The sequence below is a fragment of the Lithobates pipiens genome, unplaced genomic scaffold (assembly GCF_037356315.1).
Source record: "Lithobates pipiens isolate NorthernLeopardFrog02 unplaced genomic scaffold, aLitPip1_a1.2 Scaffold_16, whole genome shotgun sequence".
Lineage (NCBI taxonomy): Eukaryota > Metazoa > Chordata > Amphibia > Anura > Ranidae > Lithobates > Lithobates pipiens.
This window is the reverse complement of record NW_027507748.1, coordinates 552,491,039-552,513,168: the sequence shown is the minus strand read 5'-3', so window position 1 is coordinate 552,513,168 and position 22,130 is coordinate 552,491,039. Positions and strand designations below refer to the sequence as shown.

Here is a 22,130-nt window from a genome sequence, read left to right as displayed (position 1 = left end):
TTTGTCAGTTAGCCCTGTTTCTTCCTTCCCCATGCAATTTACACACCAGATGACTTGAAAGTTGATAATGCTTTATTCTGGGGTATTACAATGAATGCTGAAGCAGATGGTATGAGATGCCACGTTAATTTATCATATTGGCATGTTACATCTTTTTTCCTGGTGACTCCCTCCTGCACTTATACTTTGGCTCAGTTAGAACTTAACACTTCCAATATGAACTGACCAGCATCACTCTGAATAATGCATTGAGTCAGACGACAAAGTCACAAGCCACACTGCCTACCAGACCCTTGCTGTCTTTTCTCCGTCAAGTCCTGGAATTTGTGTATCACTGCAGTCCTTGGACATACAATGTGTTCACGGTAAAGCACTACTGAGTTGCACTCCCTTTGCTCACTCCCAATCAACAGTCCATGTTACTCACAGAAAGCCGATTCCCAGTTTTCTCCATCCGCTTGACTGCTACTTCTTCCTCCGTTTAGGTCCGGTGTATCACCGCATGGAATGCCCGGTCTTTGTTAGATCTTTACATGGTTACGACTTCTCCAGGGGCCAGTTGTGGGTCTGCTGGACTCCTACTCCTCCAGTTATCCAGCTCTGGGGTCCCTGAACCCCCAGGCCTTCCAACCTCCACTCAGAGGCTCTGGGGTCTCTTAACCCTTGGCCCTCCGGCCCTCCTCCTCGCCTTTCTCAATACTTTCAGCTTCCAACTTCCACACCCTTGAGCATGTGACTCCCCCTTTTTATATGAGAGAAACCCATTGACCAAGGAAATGAACAATTGGTTCACTCTCTCACGTGTGTTTCCTGCCACTCAGACCTCAGTCCTTCCTCTCTGTTCAGTCCTGACCACTGCCCAGCAGAGGTATCCCTGATTCCAAATGTAGGCGGTCACACCACACTCTACACTAACACTCCCATCCCCAAATAAACAAACTAGACCCAGGAAATTTACCTTCACCTGACCTATACTCACAAAAACCCAATCAATTCCCCTATCCAAACATGGGGTCCACTACACTAGTATATGCATTAACAGGAAATAGTGAAATACATTGACCACAGTGTGGTATTGGGGCAAACCAAACAAAAAACACTCATCAATCATTTTCATTCTGTTTTGTTAATCCCATAACTATTGTGTAGTTCACGCTACTGGCCATAAACCAATAGAAAGTTATCATATTTGACCATACACTGTTATAAGCAAACCATAAAGATAGCTAAGTTTGGTCCACAAGTTGGGTTTGCAGACTGTAGACATGATAATAATATACAGTGACCACATGCTATAACTGACACAGTCATAATGTAACTAGATTCTCCATTGTGTTGTTTCTGCTGTCCATTACCTGGCCTTTAGCGATCACCACGTGTAAAGCTGCCCATAGTCTTTAGGAGGCAATCTACCATCAGGGCGATCTTCAAAGCAATAAGAATATTTTCAGAAGAAAACCAGTCCTTGGTGAATCTGACTATTGTTGGTCTAGGCCAGTGGTTCTCAACCCTGTCCTCCAGTACCCACAACAGGCCATGTTTGCAGGTTTTCCTTTATCTTGCACAGGTGCTTTAAATCAGAGTCAGTGGCTTGGTATTTTGGACAGCTATTTTATCTAAGAGAAATTCCCAAAACATGGCCTGATGGGTGTACTTGAGGACAGGGTTGAGAACCACTGGTCTAGGCCAGTGGTCTCCAAACTGCGGCCCTTTGCTTGCTTTCTATCTGGCCCTTGGGATGCTATTTTATTCACTGACACCAATGAATGGCACATTTCCTCTCAACGACACCAACGATGGGGAACAGTTCTTCCCAATGACACCAAAAATGGGACCCAATGAAACCAATGACGGGGCACAATTGCTACCAATGATGGGGCACAGTTCCTACCAATGACACCAACAATGGGGCCCCAATGAAAACAATGATGGGGCACAATTCCTACCAATGACACCAAAGATAGGGGGTTGTATACTCCCACTGGCAATGGGAAATTTGTACTCCCGATGGCCTCAGTCTGGCCCACCTAAAGTCTGAAGGACAGTAAACCGGCCCTTTGTTTAGAAAGTTTGGAGACCCCTGGTCTAGGCAATGGCAGTGCTTATCATGAGTGGTTAAAAGGACAAAAGAGGTGGGTTAAATTCAGCTATTTTTTTTACTTTTCTTCACATAAGTTCAGTTTACTAAAGCATCAGGAATATGGTATTTTTTAATACTGTTATTTTGCTTCCTAAGGCTTCCTGTGTCTTCCTATGTCTGTTATGGTGCATTTCCATTTATCCTGAATGGTACCACAATGAACGTATACTGTATATATAATATAGACATGCACCTACTCTGCTCTTTTTCATGCTTTGACGCAGGTTAATGACCCATTCAAAGTGAAATGACTGCCTTACCATAACTCTGCATCAATGCATGAAAAAAAAAAAACATAAATTAGCTGAAGCTACCATTTGCAAATCGAAATAGTGTTTTTTTTTTATTTTGCAAAAGTTATTTGAAAAAATGATCACATGGTTACCTCCTCTGAAAGGACAGTAGTTGTATGCATATTGTCTTTATTATAGTCAGGACTTTAAAAAAAATACATATATATTTCTTTTTTTTAGGTAAATATAACATATAGAATGTCAATATTTTCCCTTTTGCTCTTCTGCCAGTGGGACACGTTTTATGCTCCTTTTCACATTTCTACTCATCAGAGTCCTTAGTCATGTATTACATTTTATTTGTACTGTAAAAAAATGTGTATCGACATAGTAAAACAGACATAACACAACAGTTTAAGTACTTAAATAAATGTAACTAAAGCCTCGTACACACAATCAGATTGTTGTCAGGGAATTGTGTGATGGCAGACTGTTGTCCTAAAATACGACCATTATTGTGCTCCTTCAGACAATTGTTGTCCAATTGTCCAGCCTAGTAAATTTTCGGCTCTGTTGGCCAACAATCTGATCGTGTGTACCAGGCTTTACTCTGCACTCTCCCCTCCAAATATTTTTTTTTAATCTCTCTCTTTTCCTTTCCCTAATTCTCTTATTTAGCTTCTTTTTGCTTTGAGTTAAACGCATTGCCCATTTTTAAAATCTTTAGAAATTTGGTGGGGTCAACACCCTCATAGGGAATTGTTTTTTGTTTTGCTATAATTGTATTATTCTCAGCAGAGCAATTGTCTTCAGCATCTTCCTGATATAGTTACTTGAAGCAGTCTAGGGTTAATCTGCAACTTAAGCCCCATACACACTATCAGATTTTCTGCTGATTTTTTCCTTCAGATTTACCAAAACCATATACAGGCATACCCCACTTTTAAGTACGCAATGGTATTTATTTACTAAAGCTGGAAAGTGCAAAATCAGGGCCACTTCTGCATAGAAACCAATAAGCTTCTAACCCCAGCTTGTTCAATTAAGCTTTGGTAATAAAACCTGGAAGCTCATTGGTTTCTATGCAGAAATGAGCCTGATTTTGCACTTTCCGACTTTAGTAAATAATCCCCATTGTGTACTTAAAAGTGGGGTATGCCTGTAATATGAGGTCAAACCTTAGGAGTTGCAATTTGTATGCAATCAGGCAGGCCCTGCACTACATGGTTTTGGTAAATCTGAAAACAAAAATAAGCAGAAAATCTGATAGTGTGTATGGGGCTTTAGCCTACCAAAGCACCTTTATAAGTGAAAATAGTCTGTTTTCCATTGCTTCACCTACTGTTCTTTGGACATCTTGTTTACTATTGTTGCCTACCAAAAATAAAGATGACACAAAAAAATACTTTTACTGCTACTCTGTACTGATCCTATAATGACCCTATATTTTTTATGCCAGAATATTCTGTATTTTTTACAGAGATTATTGAAACATTCTTGCTGGCTCCTGTTAGGGTAGACCAAACAATCTAACATCCTTACCAGCAAATTGCACTTAATGGCCCTTATGGACAGAAGTCAGTGCACTTATCAACATGTTTTGGATAATGTGAGAAAACATGTTTTTTGCCCCATTGGCTATTAATTGTTAGGAAACACTTGGTTTAATCAACCATGCAGTAGTGCCATATGTGCAATGTTTACTATACAAACAGTATTGTTAGCACTAGTATTTGCTTTTTTACACCTTTTATATTCACCAGCTCTTGAACATTATCTGACTTTATTTTAGCATAGTTATCTCATAAAAGTAAAAGGAGCCCAGGTGAAAATATTTATCTTTTAGATTGCGCAGCTCACAAACGATTTTATCAGCACAAGTGATTAGATGGACTATTTCTATGTAATGAGTGATCAGCAAAGCTTTGCAATCTTGGACATAGAAGTGAAGGATTATTTTGCCAGACACAAGGGATAAAGAGTATCCACATACATGAACTTGATGTCTGTGAACCTTGCTGGAGTGCACAAGTGTTGGGATATCACTCTTCCACACTGGAAGTGCCTGCAAATTCTGCTTTAGTAGCCTGGCATATATGCTAGAATGATCTGCACATACTGTTCATGTCTATGAGCTCCAGGATAAGTGCTTAAATTATGCCTGCGCTGTTTAATGTCTGTAGCCAGCCTAAAGCAACAGGACAAGCAGGCTTGATTTGAAGGCCATCAGCCATCTTTGTTGGTCAGCTCATCTTTATTATTTATTTATTTAGTTATTACAGGTATTTATATAGCGCCGTAAATTTACACAGTGATTTATACCTATATATATTGTACATTCACAATTTGTTGATTTTTAACAAAATTCAGTTCTGAGGGGAAGGCAAGAAAATATGTGATATTTTCAATACAATAATTGTATCAGAATGCACTCTTGTTTAGAGCATGAAATAAATAAGGGGTAGTTTTTGGATTCTCCCTACTTAAAATATAAATATGTACTATCTTGTCTGTTCCTATAATTGGCTATGTTCCAAACAAAATTTACAGGTGCCGCTCAAGGCTCTACCATGCAGGGCCGTCTTTAATATAGATTGGGCCCTGGGCAAAATTTTTCTTGGGCCCCCCCCCCCCCCCATGCAATTTCCCTTTCCACCTACTCTGAGACATACAATAAATAGCAGCTAGACCTAAAATCAGTTTTCTGTATCAGATCAGGCAGCAATTGTGATTGGTTGCCAGCAGTTACAGCATATCATTACTGCTTAATGACTAGTTGCTAGAGGTTACAGCACACGTTACGGCTCACTGATTAGTTACTAGAGGTCACAGCACATCACCTCCTCACAGCAGGGGAACATGATATACATAGGAATGCCACCTTTATTTACAGCTTTTGCCCTGCCTTAAAGACGGCCCTGCTACCATGTCCTCTAATGTAGCAACCGCTTAAAGCGCAGACAAGGACAGAGCTTATCCAAGCTCCAGTCATCTAATGGAAATGGAAAAAGTCCTGAAGTGCCACATCTCTGAAAAACCCTGTAAGAAGGTGTATGACAGCCTCAGCCCAGGCTCCAACCATGAAACCCCATGACTAAGCTCCATGGGCAGAGCTCCATTGGAGTGTGGCCTGGTTGGAGGCAGGCTGAGGCTGTCATACAACTTCTAAAGGGGTTTTGCAGAGATGTGCGACTTTCAGGACTTTTCTCTTTTACTAGAATTAACTAGTCTATAAAATCTAATAATATTAATGGTGATAAGAAAAAGGGATTGAGAAAATGGGCTAAACCGCTAAAAAAATGGATTTTATGGGCACAACATGAGAAAGTATGTGTAAAACAAAATAATCTTTATTACAATCGTTAAAAATACACAATTATTAAAATAAACAACCAACTACTAAACAGTAGCTAAACAGATACCCAATTACAAATGTGGAGGCATGGATCTACGGTAATTATAAAAGCGTGGAATGTCCAATAAATTGTAAGAAAATAAGTATACATATGAAAACAGGCAGGTCCATAACTCCTCCATGCGTGCTTGTCAATGTGATTCACAAAAGATTTGCTCCCTCAGAACAGATTGGGTAGGTGTTACTGAAAATTAAAATCTATTAGAGAGTGAACATCAATATGGGGTCCCCGGGAGATGTATAGAGGTGGACCCGATTATAGCTTAAATATCTGGGAAATTGAGGGGGCCCAGTAGGAATAGATACATTTCAGAGGTAGCCGAACTATAATCTTTAAGGTACATCCAACAAAAATGGCAATTTATCCTAAACGCTACCAGGACATTGAAAAGCGTTCTTCGAGGTACGATCTACCCAAGGCGGTCACTGGTGAAGCTTGTTGATCACCAGGCAGAGGAAAAAGGAAGTACCTTATTAGGATGAAGTCCAACCCAAACAAAGGGAGTATCCCCCACTTGAGATCTCAAAAGTAGAGCTTAGCCTAAATCCTTTTAGGATGGGGGAACCTCTCTTGGGAAAATCTGCGCCTCTATTCCCATTTTTGGGAATAAATTCCCATTTTTGTTGGATGTACCTTAGGGATAGGGATTATAGTTTGCTACCTCTGATATTTATCTATTCCTACTGGGCCCCCTCAATTTCACAGATATTTAAACTATAATCGGGTTCACCTCTATGCATCTCCCAGTTAACCAATATTAATGTTTGCGCTCTAATAGATTTTAATTTTCAGTAACACCTACCCAATCTGTCCTGAGGAAGCAAATATTTTGTGAATCACATTGACAAGCACGCATGGAGGAGTTATGGACCTGACTGTTTTCAAATGTATACTTATTTTCTTACAATTTATTGGACATATGATTGGATCCATTCCTCCACTTTTGTAATTGGGTATCTGTTTAGCGACTGTTTAGTAGGTGGTTGTTGATTTTAATAAGTATGTATTTTTAATAATGATTGTAATAAGGTTTATTTTGTTATACACATACTGTCTCATGTTGTGCCCATAAAATCAGCCATTTTTTTGATTGGGTTTAGCCCATTTTCTCAATCCTTTTTTCCTATTACTTGGATGCTGGCAAGGTGGGTGTCCACCTGTTCCCTATTAATGGTGATAATATAATTAACAATAATAGTTAAAAAAATAAACACAATGCTCAAAGAAGCAAAGGTCTTATTTATTTAAAAAGAAAGTAGAATACTAACATAGAAAAATCAGAGATGATATGTTATGTAAGTCCATCTTCAATGTTCTGGATTCCTAGCTGGGCTCAAGGAGAAAGAGTCAGTTTATTGCTGGCCCTCACATTCCTAAAGCACTCACAAACACCACCCATTCTGATGCCCTTGTGCCACCCTGTATAGTCCTCTGTCCAATGAGTGGTAATCTGTAAACTATAAGGGGCTATCCTTTCTAATCACCAGGAAGTATAGTATTACTCTTAACATCCCTCACCAGGTGCATCTCCAGTCCGCATCTGGCCCCTTTTGATCTTGTTGCATGCCAGTAAATCGGTAATTTTAATCTCCGCATTACCAGGAGGTCTGAAGTGAGGCCTTTTATTCCCATACCCCACCGCCAGGGGGTATGCGTGACTCCCCTTCCAGATGAAGAATCCTGATATGCGGTCTTCTGTTATGCACACCCGGCTGGGTAAACTGATTCTCCTGGTATTCCAAGATGACCTCCAGCAGGACAGATAGCTCTCTGATAACCAGACAGTAAAAATCCATAATTGTCTGATGAACATGATGCCTTCAAACAGAGCGACATTACCAAATTAGGAAGAGTTAGTCTGCGATGAGAAGAGGTAGGCAGAAGCAATTACTCAGGTACAGTACACAGTATATTCCAGTTATAGCATGAATGGTTCTGGAAGTAACAGTGCTTGTATAAAGGTCTGGAAGTGAAGCTTTTACTGCAGGCTTGTCATTAAAGGCTAAGTTCACCTTTTTTTTTTTTTCTAAATTCCAGCTCTCCTATGTACCAATATAGCATTAATGTGCTTTTTTTGCAAAAATATCAAAGCTTTCCATTAATTCTACAGACACTTACTTCACTTGTCCTCATCAGTGTTTCCAAACGTATCCATTGATTCTACCTTACTTCCTGGTCAGACTTTAGGTCATCACACAGGAAGGAGTTGACCAACTGACCTCATTAGCACACACCGTGCATCATCCACCCTCCTACCTACCCACTTATTTCCAGCTGCACGTTTTTTTTAATTAAATGCAATCAGTGATCACCCTTCTCACTAAATACACAATCTACAATCAGATTGCATAGTGTATGGCCACCTTTATACAAGTACATAGGATGGAATGGACAGAAATACTCAGCTTTCAATCCCCATTCACATCACTGCATAGCGGAAACTTGCATTCCTACATGCGTTTTTTTTATAGCAAGGGTGGAGGCGTTTTCACGCACAGGGCAGCCCATCCACCTGAAAGTGTTGCCCTACACACAACAAGCACCCCAAAGAAGCTTCATAATTTTTTTTTTTTGGAGCGGAGCTTGCTGCATTTTTTATCGTGGTTTTGGAGCAGCGCATTTCTGAAATGCAAAGAAACGCACAGATGTGAATAGAGCCTTATTGTTCTTGTGTTATCAACCATTTTCTCTTGCAGGCCCCGTTCATATCTAGCATAGTGGGAGCGCACATTTTGTGGCTCATTTTTTCTGTGACACACATAGGGCAGTCTGTTGATTTCAATTGGCTGCACTACATGTGGCTTATGGGGCATTTTGGTTATTTTTGGATTGCGTGTTTTTAAAATGATTAGTTGCGTTTTCAGTGCCATTAATTGTTAACGCTGCACCAAACACAGAAGCATACACACATTTTCCCATGTGAAAAAACGAGTGGCAAATGCTGCAAAACAGACAGTAAAAAACACGCAACCCACAAAACACCAAAATATCCCATAAGCCTCATGTAGTGCAGCCAATTGAAATCAACAGGCTGCCCTATGTGTGTCACAGGAAAAACAAGCCACAAAACATGCGCTCCCACTGTGCTAGAAGTGAATGGGGCCTGAAAGTGAAATTGATACATTAACACAAGGACAGTGACCAGGAAGTAAGGCAGAAGCAATGGATATGTTTGGAAACATTAATGAGGACAAGTGAAGTAAGTGTCTGTAGAATTAATGGAAAGCTTTCATATTTTTTCAAAAAAAGTACATGAATGCTATATTGGTACATAGGGGAGCTGGAATTTAGAAAAAGAAAGAAAAAAGGTGAACAAAGGTGAATTTGGTATTATAGGCTGTTCCAGAGAATTAGCGTTAATGAATTTAAAGCAAGGTACAAATATTTGAGGAAGAAGAGCCTTATGGTAAATATGATTTGTTTAACAGGTATGTGTATATCTATAAATATATATAAAATATGAACACAAAACAAAGTTGGTATGCCACCAGTGGCGGCTGGTGAAGTTTTTGGATGGGGGGGGGGCAGACTCCTACCATCATTTTTGGCCCCTCCCACTTCTCACAAACAACGCCCCTTATATAATCCACCCAATCCGTCCCCTGTATTCCACTTCCTTCCACCCGTAGTGTCAGGAGACGGCGCAGTACTCCCGTATGCAAGCGCGTCGGAACTGGGTGCTTTTAAAAAAAAAATCTTATTTATTATATTTATTTTTTCACAGTTTTTTTTTTTTTTTTAAATGGTGTCACTTTATTACTATTACAACGAATGTAAACATCCCTTGTAATAGAAAAAAGCATGACAGGTCCTCTTAAATATGAGATCTGGGTCAAAAAGTCCTCAGATCTCATATTTACACTAAAATGCAAAAAAGGTTTATAAAAATGTCTTTGCCAGCAAATTAACTGTGAGTAACAAGCAGCAGAGCAGACCATTACTTTGTTTGCACTTTGCTGAATAATACCGCATGGCATGTGATCCTCCTGCAAGCATTATGTTCTTTTTCTGCTCTGCTCAATTTATATTCTTTCTTTTAAAAATTGCTCTGATAATTCCTGCACACCAGTTGACTACTGGTCTAGTAAGGGCTTAGGCTGGCCGGGGTGCATTTGGCAATTAATTTGCAATTGAAATAGTTTTTTTTCCATAGAGACAAGGCTGCAATGCCACTCACCTCACTTGCAGCTCCGCTCAGGCTGAGGAATGGAGCCGCCGACGTCACTTCCGGCTGCTTCATGAAACCCGGAAGTGACCTGCCTGCCTGAAGCTAGTCGGAGTTCTGCACTGCGCCGCAAGGCAGGTTAAAAACCCGCAAATGAAGTGCCATGGATGCAATCTTGTGATTGCATCGACGTTGCGCTTCTCATAATGCACTGCGACTGGCGCCACAGTGCACTATGTTAAATTACTTTTTTTTTTTTTTAAACGTCTTAAAGGGCGCTTTTTTTTTTTACTTTTTATTTATTTATATTTTTAACTTTTTTTTTTTTTTTTACACACTACAGGAAGGGGGGGGGGGCACCCGGGCACCCCTATGGACGGGCCACCACTGTATGCCACCTATAATAACAATATATCAAGATTTACACAGATACAGAGAGTCTAAATGCTTTGTCTGTTATCAACCACTTTATGTCTTTTTCTTCTTTTTAGGTGGCTAACTACATTCCACAGCTTGCCAAAGTCAGTCCTGACAAATGGGGAGTGTCACTTTGCACTGTAGATGGACAAAGGTGAGACGTTTGCTTCACGTTTACACAAAAACACGCTACCTTACATAGATATAGGTAATTTCACTTTCAAGGAGTTTTTTTATTTATAATAAAGTAAAATAGGATAACCAGTGGGCATCATAGTGTCAGGTAACATAGTAAAAAAACAAACAAATTTGCAGCATCATAAGATAAATCATCATAGATTAATTGCAGTCTAGAAAGTTTGTAAAAAAAAAAAAAAACTCTACCACTAAAATGAGATATGGCAACAAATAGAGTGAGAGATCTGTGACTTTGAGTAACAGCAAACATTATTAAAGCAAATCATATCTTAATAATATTATTTCACGCAGATCATTCCAGTAGACAGCAGGTGTTGCACTGAAATAAAATCAGCAGCACTCACGTGCCAACATCGCATGAACAGAAAGAGTAAAAAGAAGCCATGTATAATAAAAATACAAAGGAAAGAAAGGGGGGGGGGGAACCAGAGAAAAAAGGGAGATCTAGGCAGAGAGGGGAGACAGTGAAGGGGAAGTGGAACCTGTAGACCACTGGCGACCTGTGGGAGAGGAACATGGAGATAATTTGCCCAAGGTTCTCGATTGCGTTCAAAGAGGATCTGACAGTCATTGACAAGATATAGGCATTTAACTGCTTCAGCCCCGGAACATTTTACCCCCTTCCTGACCAGATCACTTTTTGCGATTCAGCACTGCGTCGCTTTAACTGACAATTGCACGGTCGTGCAATATTGCACCCAAACAAAACTGACATCCTTTTTTCCCCACAAATAGAGCTTTCTTTTGGTGGTATGTGATCACCTCTGCAGTTTTTATTTTTTGCGCTATAAACAAAAGAAGAGCGATAATTTTGAAAAAAAGGCAATATTTTTTTACTTTTTGCTATAATAAATATCCTCCAAAAATATATAAAAAAAACATTTTTTTCCTCTGATACGTATTCTTCCACATATTTTTGGTAAAAAAATCGCAATGAGTGATTGAGATGTATACCCTCACTTCTTGTGTTTCTGGCAGAAAGATATAGGAACTCTCCAAAAGCAACACAGACTGAAAATATTTTATGGCAGAGTAGAGGAAGGCTAGAACCCCTGCCAGATTTTTATTGAGGTCTGTGTTCCTATGACAGATTTTACCCCGCTTCCTGTCCAGTGAAACCATTGTCAGCAGGACAGGAAGTGAGGGGCAATCTCTCTAACAGAGCTCTGAATAACAGTAAAAACCCATCAGGTGTTCTTATTCTTCCCCAGTTATGCTCTGTACACATGGTCGGACATTCCGACCACAAAATCCGTCTGATTTTTTCAGACGGATTTTGGCTGAAACTTGTGTTGCATACACATGGTTGGACAAAGTTGTCGGAAAATCCGATCGTTCGAAACTAAGTGACGTTCGTTGCGTAAGGCGGGACTACGTAGAGACTAGTAGCCAATAGCTTTGTTCGCATAATTTAATCTGAGCATGCGTGGCACTTTGTCCGTCGGAATTCTCTACAAACGATCGGAAAAAGTCAGTCAGATTCTGTTGTCGGAAAATTTTAGATCCAGCTCTCAAACTTTTTCCGTCAAAATTTCCTATGGAAAAAGTCCGATACAGCCCACACACGATCGGATTTTCCGACAACATAATCCAATCGGACCTTTTCCGTCGGAATTTCAGAACGCGTGTACATGGTATTACAGTACATATGGCAATATTCAGCACTTTTAAATTCAAAAACCAATAAATAAATCAAGGTGTCATAACAATTTACATTGTTTCACAATTTTGATAAAAACTGTTGGTTGTAGGCTGTATTGATCTGTTTGGTTACTTTTACGGTTGAACAAGGGTTTAACTTCCTCGTTGACTTTGGTTACAAACTTTATAGCAGGCTGCACCTATCTGGTTAAAAGCTGGAATATCTGGTCATTTATTAACAACATTCTTGACTGTAGGTAGAACATACTGCAGATCATATGACTTAAACACATAAACGATCTAGTGCAGAACAGATGATATAATGTATCATCTGTTGGGTGATTGCCCAAAGGGTAGCCAAGAAACACAAATAGAAAAATCAGCACAAGGGACATAACCCACAGTTAGTACAATGTGTCCCTTGTGTTTTTTCTTATTCTTTTAGTAGTAATCTTATTTTTTTGCAGAAAACTCATTCAATATGCATCCATAAATATCAAATAGGTGTTGCTTCGTTTTTTTTTCTTTGCATTAAATAGCTATTTGACAATTGAATGCCTAAGTTATAAACATGCAAGGTGGTAAACCTCATCATTTTAAATGCTGTTTATGTCACCTTTAGAACTATTTAGCCAAATATTATATATATAAATTCCAAAAATTTTGACATGCGTGGCAGATGGGTGCAGACACTTTGAGATTGGGCCTGTGTAGCCACTTCTGCCTACAAACTTTGACATACAATTGTGTCTGTGCTGTTGCTACATGTGCTTCCGCTTCTATGGGCTGCCTGCATGCAGCTCCGAGATGGATGCACAGGCATCAGTTAGCGGCTGAGCACAGAGGACGGGACTAATCACCTGACTGAATGCACCCTAAACTGTTGTGAGAGGGGGACCACCTTAGCAGGTGGTAGGGGAACCTATGCTGCAATCCCCTTGTGTAGGGGAACAAACAGCTTCTACATAAAGGGAGCACAACTTCAAGTCCTTATTTTGGGTATGTTTCTGCTTGGTAAGCAGCAGAATGTTATACCATTTGATGGAAATTGTCTCTCTTTTTCTCTGTTTATTTCTCTCATCTACCTGCAGGATGTAAAATTTTTCAAACAAACTAATTTTTACCAGTTTATGTGGTTTTTGTTTAGGAAATTCCATTCATACCAAAAACAAATGCTAAAACCAGTCAAAATTGCGAAGTACTTTTAAATGACATTCGCATTATCAAATGTACTGATGGAATTTTTATTACGTATAGTCTTTTCCAAATCGACCTATATATGGCCAGCTTAACTGTTAATGAAAAGACCCTTAATCCAGGTAAACCGAAGAAATAGCTCAGGAGGAGCCGATGTACTAACAATCCCCTGCTGAGCTATTGTGTTCTGACAGGGGAACAGCCCCCTTTCAGAACACATCGGTCAGTGCTCTCAGTCATTGGCTGGGAACGCTGATCAGATACCGATTGGCAGACCTATTCAGTCATGCCTTTTCCACAGAAGCAGGACATTCAGCCAGCTTCTAGCAGACCAACTGCCATACTCACGGGCCAAATGTTGGCAGGTTTCTATTGAAACGGCTGATACCGCCCGATATTCGGCCCATTTGTTCTGGGCTTTAGTCCTTAAAGACAAATTCCCCTTTCTCTTGATTTTCCCCTTCTCTTTCTCTGCCAGTTAAGTCACCAACCTACACAGTATATATTATGCATATAGCTGAGAGTAGACTTAGGTAGCTGAATTGCTAAACCAGGAAGATAAATTGCCTAATGGCATGACAGAAAGCAACTAGTATTTTCAAAAGAATAGGTCTGAAATGCTAGACTCTTTTCTTTATAAGTACAAGATATGATTCATGTATATCAATGGGTGGTGTATTCGCATAGAAGTAAAACCTATGGACTAAGCCTTTAATACTCATGAATTGTACAACAATTAAGCACATCCCAAAAGAAATAAATAGGTGCAATTGTGGTTATTTTATTTGTCCAAAGCTACTTGACCTCACCATTTTTTTTCTCCACAAAAGGCACTCAGTGGGGGACACCAATATCCCATTATGCCTGCAGTCCTGTGTGAAGCCTCTTAAATATGCCATTGCTGTGACTGACCTTGGTACAGACTATGTCCATCAGCACGTGGACAAGGAGCCCAGTGGTCATCGGTTCAACAAGCTGTCACTGAACCAAGAAGGTGAGAGATTAGGTTGTCCATACCTGAATGTAGTATTTCTAGTTTAGATTGTCACCTGCTTTGCAGTATAACACATAAGATTTAAGTTTGATGACTGTTTAATTTGGATCTATTTTTGTAAAAAGAAGCATAAAAGCAGTGATGATGTGAAAAGAGTAGTAAATATAAATAAATTAGGCAGCGCTAATATTAAATAAAAATAGTTCAAACAATAAATATACTGAAACATATAAAGTGCAAACGTGCAACAAATCAGTGCTTTTAATGCCGCGTACACACGATCGGACTATCCGGCGGACTTAGAAAGAAGTTTTGACTCAAAATTGTCCTCCGGACTCGGCAGTCCGGCGGACAATCCGCCCGTCTGTGTGCTAGTCCGCTGGACTTTTGAAATGAACGGACTTGCCCACATGGAGAAAAGTCAGTTAATTTTGAATGTGACTCCAGGTAGACGGAACTGCAGCCCCCCCCACCCCAAAGCACCTTGTCCCCGTGTTGATGAGGAAAAGGGCCTCTTCCCGACAACTCTGGCCTTTGGTTGTCAGGGTCTGCAGGCGGGGGGCTTATCGGAACCTGGGAGCCCCCTTTAATAAGGGGGCTCCCGGATTCTGATAAGCCCCCGCCCGCAGACCCAGACAAACAACGGCCAGGGATGTCGGGAAGAGGCCCTTGTCCTCATCAACATGGGGACAAGGTGCTTTGGGGTGGGGGGCCACAGGGCCCCCCCCCACCCCAAAGCAAAAACTTTACAAAAATTCTAAAGCAAAGATAAAAGTGCAGTGCAAAATGAACTGAGACAATGTTGTGAATCTCACAATCAATAATGAGAAATATATGAAACCTTAATTAAATATGTTCACAGTGATAATACATCAATATTGAATAACAAATGAACAAATAAACGTGAAGTCCATAAGTTGCAGAAACCCAATGTGTAGTGAATCCAAAAAAAAGAAATAAATAAAAACAAATGTTCACAGCATCTTAATGACAACGAGAGTGAAAACAATTCATGCAGAAAGTTTACAAGTAGATAATCCGCCACCAATTAGATTAAGGCTTACCAGAATGTTTTAACCCAAAAGGGCGTATGCCCAGTGAGTCAAACAAGCTTGTGGTGATGTGCACCAAAGATGAGGGCATCAAATCAGGCGACCAATAGTAAATGAATCTGTTATTCCCACAAGTCTTCAAATGGCTCTCAAGGGTAGTAACCTCCAAGGTAGATGTTGATGTATAGTTTCTCCCATACATTCATATGTATAGTTGAGAAGGGGAACAAAGTGCCACATAGCGTGATTCCATAAAAATGATTGAGTATTTATTAAAGGTAAAAAACTCACATTTGAGAGGATAAACAGCGCTTGTGGTACATGTATAATGGCAGCAGTGGAGCCCTGAGATTAGAAGCTCTATGATTGGAGCCCTGTGTTCTCCTTCTCAACTACACATGTGAATGCATGGGAGAATCTATAGATCTTGCTACATGAATATTTACCTTGGAGGTTACTACCCTTGAGAGCCATTTGAAGACTTGTGGGAATACCAGATTAATTTACTATAGGTCGCTTGATTTGATGCCCTCATCTTTGGTGCACATCACCACAAGCTTGTTTGACTCACTGGGCATACGCGCTTTTGGGTTCAAACATTCTGGTAAGCCCTAATCTAATTGGTGGCGGATTATCTACTTGTAAACTTTCTGCATGAATTGTTTTCACTCTCGTTGTCATTAAGATGCTGTGAACATTTGTTTTTATTTTTTTTATTTTTTTGGATTCACTACACATTGGGTTTCTGCAACATATGGACTTCACGTTTATTTGTTCAATTCAATATTGATGTATTATTACTGTGAACATATTTAATTAAGGTTTCATATATTTCCCATTATTTATTGTGAGATTCACAGCATTGTCTTAGTTAATTTTGAGATGTGTTTTTAACGCTGCATTTTAGGGCTGATATGAATGTATTAAAAGAGGTTTACACTCCAGTGAGACATAATTTGGTCCCTGTACAAATCATTAGTAAGACGTCATCTGGAATATTACTTTGGAAACTAACAGTGATTGGACGGCCATCCTGCCCATTTGCTCCACGTCCACTGAGAGGAAAGCAGGTCGATCATCTGGTTCCGGAATCTTTCGGCCCGTGTCGACAACCTTAGGAAGATCCGTACATGCTCACGCCCTCAGTGGCGTGTGAGAGCGGATTACGCACCTGTGATCCCTGCAGAGGGTTTGTCTGCCAGCGCTAACGACTCCGTTGGTCTGGAGTCCATCCATTGCGGTAAGAGTCCAACTTTTTTCCAGTCTGGAAGTGATACTGGCAAGACCAGGAAGGTCTCATCAAACTTTTGAGAAGGACTGATTTCCCTAATTTGGGAATTTAAATCATAATCAGGATTTTTTCTGTATAAGGACTTTTTAGATTGAATATCATAATTTCTCACATTTTTTTACTTTGTTTTATATATAATCTATATTGGATTTCATTACTCTATACTATAGATTTCACGTATATTTAGTGAAACTTTACACATATTTTTTTCTGATTTGATCCATAATTGATATTTGATGTTTTTTTTAGTTGCAGCTTTTAGGTTTTGCCCCAGCGCGATATTTTTGTTGTTTTTTTGTTTATGTCATCTGGAATATGCAGTTCAGTTTTAAAAACGAGTTCACAGGAGGGCAACCGAACTGGTAGGGGGAATGGCAGAGTTCAGCTATGAGGAAAGATTAGAGGAACTGAATTTATTCTCTCATGAGAAGAGGCGACAAAGGGGGTAAATGATCACTGTGTAAAAATACATAAGTGATCCATATAGTGAACTTGGTGTAGAGTTATTCACTTTAAGATCATTACAAAGGGCAAGCAGACCCTCTTTCTGTCTGGAGAAAAAGGAATTTAATCCGCATATGGAAATGATTCTAAATAGTAAGAGCTGTGAAAAATGTGGAAAAGACCCCATCAGGAACTAGTTCTGGCCAGCTCAGTGCATGTTTTTTTTAAATGAGGCAGATGCTTTCCTAAATGCACAAAATATAACTGGATATTAACATGTATTAACACAAATAATAACACCAGAGATTGTTAAACCAGGGAATATCCAAAATTATTTTTCCCACCACTGGAGTAAATTGGACCATGCTTTGCAGGTCTTTTTTGCCTTCCTCTGGATCAACTGTGGGTTTAGGATTATGTATATGCAGCTTTTCTATTATTTTATTTATTGATGTATATTTTTAGTTTATTTATTGATTTTTATTCTTAATTTTTTCTGATGAATGTGTTATTTTATAGCCAGACTAACTATGTTATTTTTGTGAGAGGCAATTAAACTTTTACATAGTGTTGGTTGCTTTTCTGAATAACTCATTTAACATGCATGCATACATACAAAGGAGAATTTCCTTTTAAGATCAAAAATCTAAATCATTTAAAATCAACTTTCCCTATTGTAATAGTATTGTAAAAACAAAATCCCAACCCAAAATACAATAACATTGTGCTTGTGTCAAGAAGACTGCATAAACAAGCAGCTTTCAGTACTCGAGACCCAGAAAGAGAAATGCCGCGTACACACGGGCGGACTGTATGGCGTACTTAGTCCGTCGAAACACATTACAGCGGACAGTCCGCTCGTGTGTGGGCTTCAGCGGACTTTTTCAGCGTGCAGTCTGGCGTACTAAGTATTTCGGATTTTTCAAAATTCTGTCCGTCGTACTTTGGTTTCAGCGGACAATCCGCTCGTCAGTAGGCTAGTTCGACGGACTAAGAATGGCGCATGCCCAGAAAGGATTTACACGGCGGAAGGGTGCTTTGCTGTGTATTGGACTTCCTATTTCTAGTCCCGTCGTACGTGCTGTACACGTCATCGCGCAAGCTTTCGACGGAATGTTTGGGTATCCGTGTGTGGTCAAGTCCGTTCAGTCGAAAGTATGACGGACTGTCCGTCGGATTGTATGACGGACTAAGTACGCCATACAGTCCGCTCGTGTGTACGCGGCAATATACACACATTCTTCATCTATCCATTATAAAAAAAAAATTCTAAACTAATTTATAGTTTCTTGATTTTTATATTTATAATTATTGTTTTGAGCAATTTCAGTTCAGCATTTCCAGCAGTGAAGAATGTAGGTGTTATAACATCTGCCTGTGTATTTACCAGTAAAATTATTTACTAGTGTAGTACTAACCAGCTACCAGTTCAGACTAAATGTCAGTACATTCTCATCTGCTCAAAACTAGCTTTGTGCTTGGGTGTGAAAAAGACACATTTATGGGACATTTACGAATTCATCTCCCCGCTGTGATCTGCGAGCCGCCATGTCTCTCTCAATCTGTCATAGTGCCGGGCTCCGTTCCCTGCGAGCGCTGCGACGCACAGGGATGGAGTTCAGCGCCAAATTCAAAAAGTAAAAAACACTGTATAGATACAGTGTACTATAATCTTACTGATTACAGTACTGTATCAAATCATTATACTTCCCCTTTGTCCCTAGTGGTTTGTCCAGTGTCCTGCATGCAGTTTTATATTATAAAAATTATTCTTTCTGCCAGGAAACTGGAGATTGTCCATAGCAACCAAAAAATGAGCGTTTACTTAAAAAGTGCTTTTAGACCAGCTAGAAAACAGCGATAATAAATTAGAACCACTTGCAAAATTGAGCGATAGTGATTCATGGGGAAATTCATCATCAAACACTAAAATTAATGACAGCAACAATTCTGCAACTGAGCAAATGTCTGTGTTTTTGATTTGATTACATTATTGAATAATTTTTATTATTATTATATTATTATTTGTTATAATTATTTATAGTTATTTATTATATTATAATTTATAAATTAGTGTTTCAAAATTTATCATACCTGGGATGTCTACTAGACTCTTGTATGGACAGATTTAAGTGAGTTATTCCTAAGAATTACAGGCCTACAATATAAAACGCCAAATTTCCATGCAAAATAATGGTACCGCATTCGGCAACAAAAATCTGAAATAATCATACTGCCAGGGAAGTTAAAAACATTTTATTTGTAAGATAAATATATATTTGAACATATCATGTATTAAATGTTTAATTGTAATTATTGAAAAGGTGGAGCTCTGTTTTCATCTGATTGGACTGAAAAATGCACTGGATTATGCTTGCACTACTTGTAAAAGCACACTGCACCAAACCACATTTTACTGTGGTACAATGCAATTTGGTGCCCACAAATGCATTTAATTTGCAATCTGCATTTGGGGTGCTAGTAACAATAAAATGGCACCCACATGCATATCACAAGGGCAGTGTGATCAACTATGGTGTGGGAAACACACACAAAATGTGCCTAATCCCACATCGTGTTCTGGTGTGAACTGGCCCTTAATCATAAGCTAGACATGTGCAATTCATTTTGGTCTAAATGTAAATATGGACAAAATTTTAGTTATATACATCTGAATCTCTGAATGAAATAGTAACGAATTTCATTGAAATCAGTTGAAATTCATTTTGTTTATTTGTTTTCTAACTAATTCCAAATTATCGGAACGATTCAAATTCTGTGTGAAGACTAGCTGGTTGTTAAGGAGCGGGCCAGGAAGCCAGCCGCCGCATCCTTAACAACCGGTGACTCATCAGCTGTCAGCGGGCTTCCCCACTGAGAACTGAAATGTACACAAAAGAATGCCGGCAATAAAAAATGCAGAAAAAACTGTGTGGGGTCTGGATTCTAAGAGGAACTCCATGCCAAAATTAAAACCCCCATGCAGTTTTTTTCGGACTTTTCTATTGCTGGCATTTTTTTTGTTCGCATTTTAGCTGTCAATGGGGAAGCTCAGTGGCAGCTGATGAGTCATCGGTTGTTAAGGACACAGCGACTGGCTTCCCTGTCGGCTCCTTAACAACCAGCTATTCTTCACACAGAATTTGAATCGGTCAATCATTTTTAAACCGATCCGAATTCGAATTGTTCTGAAAATTTGGCATTCGTTAGAAAATAAATAAACAAAATGAAATTAAACAAAACTAAACTAAACAAATTCCGAAACGAATCAATGAAACAAAATTAGTAACATACGGTAACTAATCTATTCAAAACTAAACACATTTTTTCCTTCTGCACATGTCTATCATAAGCACCACTTTTAATGATCTAAAATTGAAACATATTTACATATTTATTTATATTTGATAGATAAACCCCACAACCCAATGGTAAATGCCGGAGCAATTGTTGTTTCATCATTGATTAAAGTGAGTATGAATCCAGGTTACAGTTTGTAACGAAGCAAATGTATGTGTTCATTTGATAAAGCTCTATAGGAGAAATGTCCAATTTCCCCTTTATTACATGTAGATTTGTTACTAGCTTAGGGCTCATTCACACTTCTGCATGTTGCTAGCATGCTGATTGTGAATTTGGATGGTAATACATTGAGAACCCCATAGTAGCCCTTAAAGTCTATTGCGCTTTGTTAACTGCGGTGATTAGCCTTAGAGATGTTATAATATAAAAATAGCAAAGTTCACTTAAAACCTGGCTAGACATTTTTCCGTGACACTAGTGGCTCTATATTTGTTTTAGTTCATTATACTAGTCCTTAGAATTAGTTGAAGCCATAGCAACTTTCCTGTATTTAAATTTGTGTTAAACTTAAATTATTTAAGCAGAACTAAACTCTCTCAATCAGCAGTAACTATTTTTAATCTTTATGCTGATAGCCTGAGTAAATAGATAGGAAAGTATATTATATTTATTTGTTTTAAACTTTTTTTTTTTTAACACTCTTTCTAGTTGCTTTCTGGTTTCTGGCCTAGGCCAAAATTATGTTATACATCCCAGGAGTTTTCAGGGGCATTTTGTTTCTTTCATCTGGAGGAGGGGAAGAGGGGCTTTCTCCTGTCTTCATGCCCGGGCTAAGGGCAGATGGATTCTAGGCAGTAAATGCTACATGAATCATCTGCCCTTACTAAGATTGTCATGGCTAGAAATGCTAGAGAGTGTTTTTCAAAGTGATTTCTCAACAAAATAAAGCATGGAGACATGGATGGATGGGTGAGTTTGCTTTGGATATTGAAAATGAATTAAATGGGGCAGGTCAGTTTGTTTAGTGGTTAGCACCTATGCCTGGCAGCACTGGGGTCATAGGTTTGATCATATTAATACCATGACACTGCCTGTGTGGAATTTGCAAGTTCTCCCTGTACCTGCCTGCGTTTCCTCCGGGTACATCCCACACTCCAAAGACATGTTGGTGAGTTGATTGGTTTCTCTCAAAATTTACCCTAATATAAATGCTATTAAATTATTTAAGGTACTTCTATAGTGCCTACACACAATACATACAGTATATACCATGTTTCCCCCGAAAGTAAGCCCGGGTCTTATATTAATTTTGGCACCCAAAAACACACTAGAGCTTATTTTCGGGGTAGGGCTTGCCATTTAATCCCCAGTGTGAACAGAGAGTAAAGGTGCTTGCAAACAGCTAGAATCCTCACCACCACAGTAGAATGTAATGTAAAAAGTATGTGTGTCTGCAATCTGTGTTGTGCCACATACCTTCCTATAGTGCAGCTCAGAGCTTCCGTGACCCCCCTGATCGGTCTTCCCCAACACAAGCATTGCAGAGGGAGGGGAGCCAAGATCCCCGCTGACAGCTGGCAGAAGAGGAGAGCAGCAGGGATCAGCTGAGCATGGCTTGGCATTTTCCGTTGGCCCTCCT

At 39.3% G+C, this 22,130-nt stretch overlaps 1 protein-coding gene across 2 annotated transcripts in view; it reads left to right on the top strand.

Annotated features, from left to right (window-relative positions):
* GLS2 (glutaminase 2) overlaps positions 1-22,130 on the top strand; it is a 139,943-nt gene that overhangs the window by 60,106 nt on the left and 57,707 nt on the right. For both annotated transcript variants that reach the window (XM_077483464.1, XM_077483463.1), the window contains exons 5-7: positions 10,446-10,525; positions 14,238-14,401; positions 20,600-20,658. In XM_077483464.1, coding sequence (XP_077339590.1) covers positions 10,446-10,525; positions 14,238-14,401; positions 20,600-20,658 — 303 coding nt within the window. The remainder of the gene's footprint in view (positions 1-10,445; positions 10,526-14,237; positions 14,402-20,599; positions 20,659-22,130) is intronic.